Genomic DNA, 15,703 nt, shown 5'->3' with positions numbered 1-15,703 from the left:
GTATAGCCAGTTAACAATGTTGTGAAAGTTTCAGGTAGATGGCAAAGGGACTCAGCCATATATGTACATGTATCCATTCTCCCCCAAATTCCCTTCCCATCCAGGCTACCACATGACATTGAGCAGAGTTCCCTGTGCTATGCTTACAGCAGGTCCCTGTTGGTTATCTGTTTGAAATACAGCAGAGTGTACATGTCCATCCCAAACTCCCTAACTATCCCTCATCTACCTTCCCCACCCCCACCGTGGGCAACCATAAGGAGAAGCAAAACTGGACCACAGACTAGTGTGAGTTTGGGGAATACACCATCTCTGGCTGAGTGGAGTGCTTTGGCGGCATGCTTGGCAAGCCAGTGGCAGAGCAGAGGTATCCCTTGGGGGGTGGGCACAGGGACAGCCTTGTCCTAGTGCAGAGGGTCTTGGTGAGTGGAACTCAGGCTGGGTGTAACCCTCTGCTTTCCTCTTTGGCAAGGCCCTTTGTTCAGTAAACAGCTTCTGCAATCATTTACAGCAATCCTGTGTCACCTGGGGTGTATAAAACATATGTTGAAGCTTGAAGAATAGTAGTGAAATTTTAAAAAGTAAATTTTATTCCTATTCTGTGGATTAAAAAAAGAGTGTTATGAATACCTTTAAAAGCCTTCTGTTTACTGTTTCCCAGCCGCAAGCCCTGCAAGGTAACTAATTTTGCCTGTCATTATTCCCTTGTTTGTCTTTATTATTGTATGACTTAGTGCTCTGTATTACAACATTTAGGATTTAAGTTTCTGGGAAACCAAGTAGCAAGCGGAAATCTAGCCTTTGTAAAGACAGAGCAGAATTGTGCTTTTAGACGAAAGCTTCTAGGGAGAAGATAAACTGAATTCAATCTCTGGATAACGGCATCCCTGGGAGCTCATAGGAGTCTTTCTGGGGTAGTCAGTAGACACGGTCATAACTAGGTCCTGGAAAACACGGGGCTCAGCACGGTCAGGACACCAGGAAGGGCAGAAGTATGGACCATGTGCTGTACACTGGACAGGAATATAGTCAGAGGGCATGTGTTGTTTGCTTCCAAGCGTACCATGATACATCTCAAAGTTTTAGGAATAAGGCAAAACAGAATATTCTGTGGAGTGGGATGAGAAACCTCGGCTGGTTTAGGTGGCAGGGAATGGGGGGATGCAGGCGAAAGTGGGAACCTCATCATTACATAGTCCAATAAGCCAAGTTCAGTTGAGAATTTGGGTCCGGCTCACTCAGGCAGTGTATCCTTAGGTCGATAAAGCGATATGATGGCAGTGGACATCTTGGTAATGACAGCCTTCAGCATGTCTGGCCTGTGAGTCACGTGGCTGCAGTCCGATTGCCCTTGACACCTGGTACCCAGCAGGCATCTTGGCAGCCTCCTCTGATGGATGCCTTTGTCTCTTTCCTGGCTGGATCTTGTGTTTTCTGTATCCCATTACATCATCTTCTTTAGTTACTCTTCCTTTTGATGGAGTACACATCCTAGTAATGTTTTTTGAAAGAGTGCCCGAGAAGTAAATTTTTTATTACTTTCATTCTGAGAAGTGTTTTAGCTTTATATTCTTCCTCACACTTAATTATGTGGTCAGAGGGTTAAAAAAACTTTTTCATCACCTTTTCAAAAGCAGTTGCTGCTAAAGCCTGAAGCCACGTAAATGGCACTTCTCAGGATTTGTTATATTGACACTTCTTAGGTGGAATGCAGAGTAGCAGTTTTGAAGCTTTGAGTAATCAGTATTACATTTTCGGTTTGTTGATTTAATACTTGTTATGTTTTAGGAACAAAAAGAAAAATAAATGAAACCATCTTGCACATAAGACTCTGAGTGAGGGAACTTAATGTAATAGGAAGTCTTCAGGGTAACATTATTTAAGCACATGTTTGAAATGCAATATAATTTTTGTCTGACTCTTTCTGACCATGAGTGTGAATGAATAAAGTTTTTAATTCCCCGTTTTCCTTCATGGCTGGCTTCTCTCTCCCTGTCCTCTGGTGTAACCCACATGAACCTAGTGTAACCCACATGAAGGTGGTAGTATATTCTTATCTTTTTTTCCTTGAGGTTCAAGATTCCCCATTCTCATTACTATGTGTTCTCAACTGTATGGTTAGTTTGATCCATATTAAGGGATAGATACCAAATTGGACTGATCTTGTATTAATACTGACCCCATCTATGGCCTATCACATACCTGCATGTACCATGGTTTTTTGCATGGTGACAACAGTGTTAACACAAAAATAAGCAGGTCAAGTGCAGGCTTTGACAGACATGATGTAAGGATAGCATTGAAATGTGTCAGTTCAGTTCAGCTCAGTTGCACAGTCGTGTCCGACTCTTTGTGACCGCATGGTCTTAACTATCTGTGTTAGTATTTCAAGACTGTTTTCATTTTACAAATGCTTTAAATATATGTTAATTGCCTCATACACATACACTAGATATATTTCCTTCTTTTTAAAAAACTTTATTATGGAGAATTTCAAACCTACACCAGAATGGAAAGCATAATATAACAAATCCCTGTGCACCCAACATCCAACTTCAGAATTTATCAGTGTTTTAAAAACTGCCATTTATTTGTTGAAGAAACCAAGTTCTTTGTATTTTTCTGATTGATTCTTATGTGCTCTTCTAACCGTTGTATTTCTTATAAACTTGTTGTTAGATGTAGAGAAATGAGTAGATTCAGGTTCAAGTTTATTTTGGCAAGAGTACCTCATTACTGGTGTGTGTACTTAGATCACACATAAAGAAGGCATGTAAAGTCTTGATTATCCTATTAGTGGTGTTAAGATTAATCAGTGTAGATATTGTCAGTTTGATCTTTACAGAATTTCTCAGCGACCTTCTACCTAATGGTTTAGTAGCCATTCCACACATATTTATTAATCAGAATTGAAAGTAAGAAATTAATGTAGTTATTTTCTTATGCTTTCCACTTTATTTCCTCCTCGATAAACTGAATCACATTAACAAGTGAAGTGATTTCATTTAGTGATTCACAGTTTGAGTAATGAACTTGCTTATGTTCCAAGTAATTTGAAATTTAGGATGAATTCGATTTAAACAAAATTTGTTTTTTAAAAGTTGATCAAATGCTTTTTTGTCCCTCTCATAAAAGCACAGGCTTATTTAATCTAGCACTGCATTTTAAAAAATAAATGAAATAGAATCTGACTGTATTATAATCAAAAGCTATTTTTCTTTCCTACAAATTGCATGTTTCACTTTAGAATGTTAGAAACTCCTGCTTTTGAAGATTATGCAGTGGTTAGTTGTGAGAATCATAAAACACAGCATGGCAGCGATGGACTCTGCAGTCAGGGTGGTAGTTACCTCTATTAAGAGGCAGGAGGGTGGGGTTGATGAGAGGCATGCAGGGGACTTTAAAAGTACTGGTAATTTTCTTTTTCTTAGTCTAATGTTCATTTCATTTTTTTATTATTTTTTAAAGTTTGTGTTAGATTTTTATAACATGATTTATTTTAAAATTAGAAAGAATAGACTGACTTACTAATGCTTTGAAATATTATTCAAGTATTTAATCAAGTCCTAAGCATAAAAACATTTTATCTCACAGAAGCACTGTAAAATATGTGGCTTGCGAAATTGTTGCTTTAGCACAGGGTGAAGATGAAGTGGTCATTATGTATCTTATTTGAAATAGTAGTCTGTTTTTAAGGGCATACCTTAAAAATTATGTTTAGTATCAGCCTGGCATTCTGAGAAACTATGAAGGGTGGTTGGTAAGTGTCAAGATGGAAAAGAGTCATGAGTTGCACACGTACAGTCTCCCAGTCTGGGGGGTAGACTGCTTCACTTGAAAATCCCCAAGTTCAGTGCTCACCGTGTGTCATTTTTGTGTAGTTGATTCTTGGCCCTAAATCAATAGCAACTCCAGGTTTTTTTTTTTTTTTTTTTTTTTTAATATTAACTGCTCTAACGAATCCGTCTGTCTGGTGGCATGTGGGGCCTGGAGGTAGTGTCTGGATTTCCATTGTAGTCGGGGGTTTTAGCTTGGATGGCCTGCTTTTCAGGGCAGCTGAGGGGCACTGCTGGCGGAACCAGATCTCTCAAGCCTTCTTTAAACACGGCCTTTGAGCCTGTGCTCATCTGTGTTCAGCTGATCAGAGAGCTGGGTTATCTTGAATTGTTCTGGGTATTTGGTCAAAGATTTTACATTTTGTATCAAAAAACAGGTTTAAAAGAATACACTGCTGTTAGAAGGAACCCTTTAAGAGTAAAGATTTTAAATTTTGAATTGAATTATGTATTTGCTGATAATCCATTACTGTAATCACTAAGTGTCTCAATATAAAATTTCTGCAGTAGTTCACCCCACTCCAGTACTCTTGCCTGGAAAATCCCATGGACGGAGGAGCCTGGTAGGCTGCAGTCCATGGGGTCGCTGAGCATCAGACACGACTGAGTGACTTCACTTTCACTTTCATGCATTGGAGAAGGAAATAGCAACCCACTCCAGTGTTCTTGCCTGGAGAATCCCAGGGATGGGGGAGCCTGGTGGGCTGCTGTCTGTGGGGTTGCACAGAGTCGGACACGACTGAAGTGACTTAGCAGCAGCAGCAGCAGTAGTTTTAGGGACTTCCCTGACCTCTATTAAGAGGCAGGAGGGTGGGGTTGATGAGAGGCATAATAAAATGTAAAAAAATATTTCTAATTCAGTTATATGTTAGAAGTGACATATATTTGGCAAGTAAGTGTTTTCATGATCCTGTTAGACAGGATTGTAACTGAAGTAATTTTAAAGATTTAAATATAATTAAAAGAATCAGCCTCTCCTCTCTTCTTAAAGATTTTTTATCCCTCAAAAATTTCCCATTAGGTAACAGAGATCCAAGACTGGAGTGCATCAAGCCCACATAGTGCAGCCTACGTTCTCTGGGATAATGGTGCTAAGAACCTGTACAGAGTTGGCTTTGAGGGCATGGTAAGTGTAAGAACCATAAAAGATGAAAATATTGGATGGGTGAAAGAAAGGAAATTAAAAATAGCCCTTAATGTAATCTTTCTTTTTTTGTTGTGTCATTTCCTTTTATCATAATACAGCCATCTGAATCATGAGTATGAGTAGGAAGGAACATCTGTAAAGTGAGAATTTAGTATAATAGGTGTTAACATTATTTTTAAGGCGTTTTTTCCCTGTATTTTTAAAGTGTACTGTTGATAATTGAACATGACTGACCTAGAAACATTAATCAAGTGCTTAAGGAGTAGTATTTATATATTGGTTGATTCTCATTCTTTTTTGATGGTGGAGTAGCACTCCTTGTATGGTTATGCCATTGTTTATGAAATTTCTGTTGATGGGTGTCTGGGTTGGCTTTTTGTTTTTGTTTTTCATTGTTGCAAGCACTGTTTCAGTGACATACATCCTTGTGCATATGTCTTTGTACATTTATGGGTATATTTTCTTAAGATAGATTCCTAGAAGTGGAATTGCTAAGTTAAAGTATCACATTAAAACAGTTTGACCCATGACTGTTTGGCTAGGATTGAACTAAATGTGAACTCCAGTGGCAAAGGAGGCTGTAACTAACAGAGAGTTGGAGTGTGTGTGTGTGTGTGTGTGTGTGTGTGTAAAGGAGCTTGTTTTCTTAATACAGTAAGTATATATTGATCACTTTATACATATATATGTGTGTGTGTGTATATATCTATATGGTACTGTTAGGCACTTTTAGGTAATCTAGTTCTGAATTTTCATAGTCACCCTCAAAGTTTCTCATCTAACTTCACATTTTCTGTACTTTTCATTATACCACAACTGCTTCCCCATTCACATAAATACTTAAAAATTTCTTATTAAAGCTAAGTGGGAAGGAACTTAAGTTAACTAAGTTAAGGTAAAATAAGGACTAAAAGTGATATAAATAAGAAATTATCTGGACACAGACTCAAAAGACTGGATTTGGTACTTTCCTTTTCTGCCTTCTGATTAGTTTTGGATAATTTCCTTTATAAAATGAGTCAGTGCCTACCTTGTATATCTCATAATATTGATTAGAAAGATCAAATGAGTTGACCTCTTTTTGGTAAAAGAATCTTTTAAATGGAATGAATGATGTACTTTTTAAATACAAGATTTTTGTTTTAGTTCTCATTTTCCAACGTGTTTTTGAAAATATTTCAGTGGTAAAGATCCAGACATTTTAATTTGAACTACAAAAGAAAGCTTAAAGTATGACATAGCTGAAGATCAAGTTTATAGTTGTTGATGGGTGTTTATGAAAGCAGTGTTTAGTATGATTATTAACCCAGAGCTACTTCTGCTGAGGATAATGTTCTGAATGAACATTTTTGCCTATTTTAGGTATTGAGCTATACTTGAAGCTTTCAAGCGTGATTTTTTTGGTTTCTTCCCTTCTTTGTAGTCTGATCTGAAGTGTGTCCAGGATGCCAAAGGAGGTTCTTTCTACAGAGATCATTGTCCTGTGCTAGGTGAGTTAGCAGACGAGAAAATTTCTAAATAATGGGTCAGAGTTCATGGAATCAGAAAAGCGTTTCAACTGGGCTTTAAGAAAATTAGTTGTCATTAAAGATTTTTAAAGGCATGCTCTTGGTTGTGTTTGGTTTTAAAAGTATTTGTTCTTTTTTAATGATTTAATTAATGATTTTTTAATGATTTATTTAGTGTCTGAAAGAGTTGTCATGTCTTACTAAATTGATGCATCATTTATAGGGCATACCAATACTGTATAAAACTTTTTTGTTTTAATCATGAGCTTGTTGGAAAATGTGTTGTATTACCATACTTATACATACTTATACTGCTGACAATAAGAGCTAACAATTTAATATTTATAAATTCCTTAGAATTTAATTCCTTTGAAAATATAACAGCTCCAAAATTAAGATAATATGATAAATATAATGTATGATTAAAATAAAGAACAGGAAAACCAAAACTACTTTCATTCTATAGATTCTTCATTGTTGCTACAATGACCATTTGCCGCATTGTTCCGATTAAGCCTTTAGGGTCTTCTGATTTAGCTGTTTCGGTGGGAACTCACTGTGTTCCTCTTTTCAAATAATTTGTTTTCCCTTATTGCCCCAAAGTGCTGTTTTCTTGCAGCATACCTTAATTTTTTAGAAAAAAGGAGAATATGGAAGAAAATCTTATGGTTTTGATGAGAGATGAGATCATCTCTCTTGCATTCAGAAACATTCTTCTTTTGTATTTGGGCTTTACAAGAAAAGTGTAGAATCAACATACACATTTAGGATCCCTCAGCATAGTGTTTGATGATCATGCATCCTTTGCTCCAGAAGTAGCTTTGAAAATAATCTTGGAAATGGGCTTTTAAAATATATAAAAATGCTCTTGAGGCAAAAATCACAAAAACCATTTGGTAAATGATAATAGTAAGCACTTCAGAGAAAACAAAATTCCAGGAGTCTCTTTCATATTCTTTAGTTAGCTATCCTGACTCTTCAACAAGTCATCCAGGCAGAAAGGTGAATATTACCAGTGCCCAGAGCTTTGTGTTCTGATAGTCAGTGTCTTGTCATCTATAGATTCTGCTCCTCTTCAGTCATTGTTATAAATCATTACTTTATTTCTGCTTTTGAGTCTGTTTGTTTTGTTTTCTTGTTTTTTTAAGGCTGTATAATTCTAGATTTTTATACTCACATTTTATTCTCAAAACATTTTAAGATTAGATAGTAACTGAAACTCAACTGTCTGGGGCTTTTTTAAAAACTTAAAACAGTGCAGTTGCCTGTTGTTGCTGAGATTTTCCTTGTCCTTGGTCACCTCCCTCTGCAATTACAGGTGAGCAGAATGGCAACAGGAACCCTGGTGGGCTGCAGATTGGTGACCTGGTCAACATAGATCTTGACCTTGAAATTGTACAGTCTTTGCAGCATGGTCATGGTGGATGGACTGATGGCATGTTTGAGACCTTGACTACAACTGGAACAGTTTGTGGCATTGATGAAGATCATGACATTGTAGTACAGTATCCAAGCGGCAATAGGTTGGTTATATTTCTTAATTTTCAGTAATGGCAAGTGAAATTTGTCTACAGAGGAACCCTGAGCCTACAAAAAGCAAATAATATGACATCACAAAGACTTCTTACAGCTAACTCTTCAGTAGTAGAAGGAAATCCAGAATACCTTGGTAAAGTAGAAGGAAGCAAGTAAGAACTCTGTGTGTGTGTGTGTGTGTGTGTGTGAATATTCTGTGCACTTTTTTCTCCCTTTAGTGAGCAGAATACATTGTATCAGTATTGGGTCCAAGGGTAGCTAAAAAGTTGTCTGTTCCTGGTGGGCTGTCTCAGTCTACCCTGAATAAACAGGGTAATAACAGTGAACTCCTCTGGTCCCTGTCTTGTGTTGGCTCACGGTGACACAGCTCTCCCTTGCCACACACTCATCGGTATCAGCAACACAGTGCTGTGTGCATTTATTCATTTCTGTAACCTTCCTTACACACCATCCTTCCATACACACACCATCCTTCCATGCTCCTTGTCTTCCTCTTCTTTGGATAACTCCTCTGCCTCCTGTAAATACTGAATATATGCCTGCCTCCTCTCTCCAGCTACCCTCCCTGGTACATGCATACAATATTTGTCTGTTTAAGCCTCCTGTTATCCACTAAAATGGTTATTTATTTGATCTCTAGGTTTCAAGTTTCTTGGAGACTGGGCCTGTGCCTTTTATTTGTTTATCCCTAGGGGCCAAAATGTATCCAGTTTACTAATATTTTTATAGTATTTTAGAGAAAAAATAATAGTTAATTTTGTCAAATCTTTATTACTGCCATGTACTTAAAGAAACTAACTCTCCGAATTTCTTTAAGGGAGGGTTTATATATAGAATAAGAAAAATAAACATTAAATTGCTAACTGAAGTATAGAATTAGCTCTAATTGTGTTCAGATCTGGAGAATATACGTGATCATATCAGGAGATGCACAAAAAACATTTGACAAAATCCAATATCCTTCATGGTAAAAATACTAAATAACCTAAGAAGAGAAGGGCCTGATAAAGGGCATCTCTGAAATCCTACAGTGAACAGCGTCCTCAGTGGTAAAAGACTGAGTGCTTTCTCCTTTAAGATCAGGAACAAAACCAGAATGTCTTCTGTCCCTGCTTTTATTCCATCTTGTCCTAGAGGGTCAAGCTGTGGCAGTTAGGCAAGAAAAAGAAATAAGAGGGAGAAGAAGGAGAATGGAAGAAGTTAAGCCATCTCTGTTCACATGTGATGTGATCTCGTGCATAGAAAAATCTAAGGAATCAACAAAAAAAACTGTTAGAAGTAATAAATGAATTCAGCATAGTCATGGGATATAATATTAATATAGAAAATAATATAAAAAGTGTATTTCTCTACACTACAACAAACAACCTGAAAATGAAAATAAGAAAACAATTCTGTTTATAATAGCATCAAATAATAAAATACTTAAGAATAAATTTAGCCCACTAAGTACAAGATGTGTACACTGAAGACTATAAAACATTATTAAAGAAATTAAAGATGACCTAAAGAAATGGAAAGATGTTTCATGTTTATGGATCAGAAGATCTAATATTGTTTAGATGGTGCATTAGTTTCTTAGAATTGCCATAACAAATTACCACAGAGTGGCTTAAAACAGCAGAAGTTTCTTCTTTGACAATCCTGGAGGCTAAAAGTCAAGGTGTTGGCAAGACTGATTCCTTCTGGAGACTCTGAGGAGAATCTGTCCTGGGCCTCTTTCCTGGCTTCTGATGGTTGCTGTCATCCTTGGCGTTCCTTGGCTGGTCAGTGCATCACTTGTTTCTCTACCTCTGTCTTCACTTGGCCTTGTCCCCTGGGAGTCTGTCTGTCCCTGTGTCTTCACATGACCAGCTTCTTCTTCTTTTTTGGGATGAGGCACAAATTTTATTTTTAAATTCATTCAAATCTCTGGTTAGTCAAGTTCAGTATCAGAGATTTTCTGATTCTGAGAGCCACATAAACTGCCTCCGGCCCACTATTTTCTTTTCATCAAGCCAACACTTGTAGTTTAGCCGTCCATGAGGAAAGAACCCTAAGGAGGTGTAGAAAAAAGTTAATTGAGCTCATGGAAATTCTAAAATCTTTCACATAGAAAATTATGAAAAGATGGTTGTATATGACCTTTTAAGGACACTAGTCATTGGATTTAGGGCAAAGGATTTAAAGACATTTTTAAACAGAAGATATTAATGTTGCTCAGTTGTATCTGACTTTTGCGACCCCATGGACTGAAGCCCACCAGGCTCCTCTGTCCATGGGATTTTCCAGGCAAGAATATGGGAGTGGGTTGTTATTTCCTTCTCCAGGAGATTTTCCCAACCCAGGGATTGAACCCTGGGCTCCTGGCAGGCAGATTGATTACCATCTGAGCTACCAGGGAAGCTTCTCACAGAAGGTACAGAAATGGTCAATAAATGCATTGCATTAGTCTGCTAGGGCTCCCTTAACAAAATATCACAGACTGGTGGCTTAAACAACAGATGTTTATTTATTTATTCTTTTTTGTTTACTGTTGTGGAGGCTAGAAGTCCAAGATCAGGGTGCCATGAGGGTAGGTTTCTGGTGAGACCTCCAGAAGAGGTCTTGGTTTCTCATTGTCCTCACATGGCACCTCGCCTTTATAACATCATTTAACCTTATTTTTCTCCCTAAAGGCCCTGTCTCCAAATACAGTTATATAGAAGCCATAGAGCTTTACCATGTGAAATTTGGAGGGACACAGTTCATTCTGTATCACCCTTGAAGAGATGCAGGACATTATTAGTTGCTGAGGAAATTCAGTTCACAACCGCAATGAGATACCCCTTCACATGCTAGAATGGCTAGAATAGAAAGGTAGGATAATTACACGTGTTGTTGAGGGTATAGAGAAATTGGAACCAAGCCCTCCTACATTAACAATAAGTAGATGAAGTGGTCTAAATGCTTTGGAAAACAGTAGTTTCTCAAAATGTTAAATACAGAGTTAACATATGACCTAGTATGTCCACTTCCAGGTTTATATCCAAGAAAATTACAATGTGCCCACACCAAAATCTGTACGTGCATGTTTGTAGAAGCGTTATTCATAACAGCCAACATGTGAAAATAAGCCAAATGTGTATTGACTCTTGAATGGATAAGCAAGTTGTGGTGTATCCACCCAATGGAACATTTTATTTGGTTATAAAAAGGGATGGAGTACTGACATATGTTGCAACATAGATAAATCTTAAAAAAATGTGTTGAGTGAAAGAAGCCTGTCACAAAAGGTTACATACTATCTGATTTAGTTATGGAAAATGTCTAGAATAAGGAAATCCATAGAAACAGAAAGTATGTTACTGGTTGTTAGAGGCTGGGAAGAGAGAGTTGATTTCACAGTGACTGCTGATTGTTAGGGGGGTATCTTTTTGTGATGATGAAAATGAAATTATAGTGGTGGTTGGTTATACAACTGAATATACTAAAACCACTGATTTATACACGTTAAATGAGTGAATTGTATGTGAATTACATCGCAATAAAGAAGGGGAAAAAAATCTTAAGTTCAGAATAGCATGTATTAACACATATTGTCTTAAGTGGCCTCTTATTTGCAAATGGTAAATTAACACAGATTAGGATTATTACTTGCAGAATTCTTCCTTGGTCCAAATTTTCTTGGGTACTAGTGTTATTAGTAACATAACATTTGACTTTTAGAAAAAAAAAATTTTAATTCTTTATTTAAGAATAGTTTATTAAGTACTTGTCCTGTATTAGGGCCCGTGATTAGTGTTAGAATTATAGAGACAGTTAAGACATGGTCCTCTACTTTGAAGAAGTTTCCCTTTAAATTTGGATAGATAAAGTCAGAAATAGCTGCACTGAAATGTTTTAAGTAGTTGTGAGAAGTGAATTTTCAGGCTGTTCTCAGGCTACAATAGAAGAGTGATCATTTCGCTGGGCTCTCTGTTAAAACCATCACTCAGCATATTGATAGAAGATCTGCATTCCATATACAGTGGAATATTAACCGTAGTGTCTAGTGGGGTGCAGAATGGTGATCCAGGTGTGTTTGTGTGCAATGGAACTTTCACTTTACATGTTTCTGAAATGTTCTAATCTTTAACAACGAGTGTGTATTACTTTTATAACAATTTTTAAAGCATGCAAGCGATAATAAATCTAGACAAAATGGTGTCATACTAGTATGGTGAGATTATGGATAACTCTTCTCTCAAATTTGTGTAATAAATTCTAAAAAGAAATACAGATCATTCAGAATGTAATCGTAAAGGATTGCTTTATACTTCGGATGTGTTATAATGCTTTTCTCCCTCCAGTGGTTAACTGTGAATGTTGTGCTGAAGTTAAGTAAACTTAGCAATTTTGAATTTTGGCTTTGCTTTTTAGGTGGACCTTCAACCCTGCTGTACTCACTAAAGCAAACATTGTCCGAAGTGGGGATGCTGCGCAGGGCGCAGAGGGAGGCACCTCTCAGTTTCAAGTGGGTGATCTGGTGCAAGTTTGTTATGATCTGGAGAGAATTAAACTTCTACAGAGAGGACATGGAGAATGGGCAGAAGCTATGCTCCCAGTAAGTGTATATAAAGTCCTTTGGGAGTCGGAACTATAGCTTGCTTACGTAGTTTTGAAAAGCTTTGATGACTTTAATTTTAGAAACTAGAAATTAGCTTAATCCTTTGAGAATTGTACTCTCCACTGGCAGCTTAGCATCTGTATGCCTTTTATTTTCTAAATTTACTTCAGTTAGAGTAACTTTGTTGTTGTTTAGTTTTTTTTATTTATTATTTTTATTGAAGGATGATTGCTTCGTAGAATTTTGTTGTTTTCTGTCAAACCTCAACATGAATTGGGCAAAAGTATACATATATCTCCTCCCTTTTGAACCTTCCCTGCCATCTCCCTCCCCATCCCACCCCTCTAGATTGATACAAAGCCCCTGTTTGAGTTTCCTGAGCCATACAGCAAATTCCTGTTGGCTATCCATTTTACATATCGTAATGTAAGTTTCCATGTTACTCTTTCCACACATCTCACCCTCTCCTCCCCTCTCCCACCTCCATAAGTCCATTCTCTATGTCTGTTTAGTTGCTAGGTTGTATCCAACTCTTTGTGACCCCATGGACTGTAGCCCACCAGGCTCCTCTGTCTGTGGGATTCTCCAGGCAAAAATATGGGTAGCCTTTCCCTTCTCCAGGGGATCTTCCCTGACCCAGGGATTGGATTCGGGTCTCCTGCATTGGCAGATGTATTCTTTACTGCTAAACCACCAGGGAAGCCCTTAGATTAGTCTGGGACGATCCATAAAGGGCTATAGTTAATATATGATAGATAAATCTAATTTGATACAGCCTTTAGTGGAGAATGTAATGTTAAGGTGAGACAAAGAGGCTTCCTGATCCTTCATCCCAGAATGACAGTGACTTCATACTTCTGACTTGAAATTAGGCTTGATTCCAAAAAGGATTTAAACATAGATGTAAGCTTTGAGCCCTTGTTGGTTTAGGTTTTTTTTTTTTTTCAGAAATCAGATGTTCTTTTTTTAGGCTAGATCAGTGATAGTTTCGACTATTTGAGTTACAGGTTTTCTAGAGGTATCTTAAAAGGTTACTTTTTTGAATAAGATTGTCATGATTATTTTTATATTCTTGTGGAAATGTAATAGTTTTATTAAAATATTTTTTAAAGATATAGAGTTTGTGGCTAGTAAATAACCCATTTGAATATGATTATCCTTAAAAGTTTTTTAAATTAGGAATCAAGTAAAATGAATACTTCAAAACATGTGAAAATTGATGATTGATTTCTATAGTGTAGACTTGGAAACATGAATCTAATCTTGTTTTTAAGACTCTAGGTAAAGTTGGCCGAGTACAGCAGATTTATTCAGACAGTGATTTAAAGGTGGAAGTATGTGGAACATCTTGGACGTATAATCCAGCGGCTGTTTCCAAGGTGGCGTCCGCAGGATCAGCCATTAGCAATGCGTCTGGTGGTATGTTCTGTTTCGTGTTTCTTTAAAAGCAATGTGGTTTTCGTTAGAGCCTTTCCTCATTCCCCAGTTCTGGTACACAGGTAATGTTGTATGTGATCTTGATTTCTCTCAGATCACATTACCTCACTTGCATATTAACTACCTTTTCAGTTCAGTTCAGTCGCTTAGTTGTGTCCGACTCTTTGCCACCCCCATGAATTGCAGCACGCCAGGCCACCCTGTCCATCACTAACTCCCGAAGTTTACCCAAACTCATGTGTATCAAGTCGGTGATGCCATCCAACCATCTCATCCTCTGTCGTCCCCTTCTCCTCCTGCCCCCAATCCCTCCCAGCATCAGGGTCTTTTCCAGTGAGTCAACTCTTCTCATGAGGTGGCCAAAGTATTGGAGTTTCAACATCAGTCTTTCCAATGAACACCCAGGACTGATCTCCTTTAGGATGGACTGGTTGGATCTCCTTGCAGTCCAAGGAACTTGCAGGAGGCTTCTCCAACACCACGATTCAAAAGCATCAGTTCTTTGGTGCTCAGCTTTCTTCACAGTCCAACTCTCAAATCCATACATGGCCCCTGAATAAACATTTTAAACTTGCGCTAAATATCTCTCTCTCTCTCTTTTTTTTATATGATGAACCACCTTTGCACTGGCTGAGGTATATATACCATGTGAAAATTCCATAAAGATGTTCTTTTTCTCGGATAGATCAAGGGCTTTTCCATGTCAAAGAGGAGATACCTGAAATTCAACACGCTTCTCCTTAGTCAGAACATTTGTTTTCTGCCACAGAAACGTCACTTTCTTTGACTGCCTTATATATTTTTTTAATTTCCAATATTATTGCTAGCAGATGGCTTTCTTTCTGGACATTTTTATGTATCAGCCATACCTTTTCTCTTGTCACTTTATGAGAGGTATTGTACAGGCCACAGTGGGTAGAGAGAGCTGTGCTGAGATGTGAGTATGCTGGATGCTTGGGTAGACTCAGGCCCTTTTCTTCTCATGATCCAGCTGTATATCCACACTCAGTTCATTAAACTGGTTACAACTTACTGTATGAATATAGCTGACATCCAGAAGAGAAGATGGAGCCATAACTGTGCACAGTAAGAAAGTAAAGGAAAACATTGGCTGACCTCCAGCTTTATTTTGTACTGCCTTGTACTTCCTCTTGATTGTGTCTCATCTTTCCTGCTGTAATTTGCTAATGTGTTTGAGGTTAAATCAGGTGGTGTTTATTTTAACCTTGTGGTTAGACAGCATCACAGTAGGCTGATTTTTATCAGGCTGGCCCCAAATTTCATCCATAACATCTTACAGAAAAACCCAAATGAACTTTTTGGCCAACACATTATGTATTGGAAGAGTGAAAAATTGTTAATATCCTTTTCTCAAATAATGTGGATTTGGTGTTGGGCCTCACTTTGTGGCCTCTTTCCTTTCCAATAAGTAGATCCTAGAGGTAAGGAGAACTGGTAGATTCTCTACTGATCAGTGCTGCTATTTGGAGAAAAAAAAAAAAAACCTTATGAAAGGGTTTATATAAGCACATATCTGGTTCTTTCTTGTTTTAGTTAGAACCAGTCAGTTGGCACCTTTGAAGTATTTTATTTTAATATTTTCAACTGAAAATTGGTTTGTCCCTAAAATATTTCCCCAGAGGCTATAGAGGTTATATTGCTTTTGTATCAT

General features: G+C 37.5%; 1 protein-coding gene across 1 annotated transcript in view; it reads left to right on the top strand.

Moving 5' to 3' along the window:
• Window positions 1-15,703, top strand: part of MIB1 (mindbomb E3 ubiquitin protein ligase 1) — a 101,379-nt gene that overhangs the window by 28,299 nt on the left and 57,377 nt on the right. The window contains exons 4-8 of the mRNA XM_018039520.1: window positions 4,858-4,962; window positions 6,407-6,473; window positions 7,810-8,014; window positions 12,408-12,591; window positions 13,869-14,013. Of these exons, the coding sequence (XP_017895009.1) occupies window positions 4,858-4,962; window positions 6,407-6,473; window positions 7,810-8,014; window positions 12,408-12,591; window positions 13,869-14,013 (706 nt within the window). The remainder of the gene's footprint in view (window positions 1-4,857; window positions 4,963-6,406; window positions 6,474-7,809; window positions 8,015-12,407; window positions 12,592-13,868; window positions 14,014-15,703) is intronic.

This window comes from Capra hircus, chromosome 24, assembly GCF_001704415.2.
Source record: "Capra hircus breed San Clemente chromosome 24, ASM170441v1, whole genome shotgun sequence".
Lineage (NCBI taxonomy): Eukaryota > Metazoa > Chordata > Mammalia > Artiodactyla > Bovidae > Capra > Capra hircus.
Note: the sequence above shows the minus strand (reverse complement) of the source record. Positions and strands in the feature narration are given on the sequence as shown.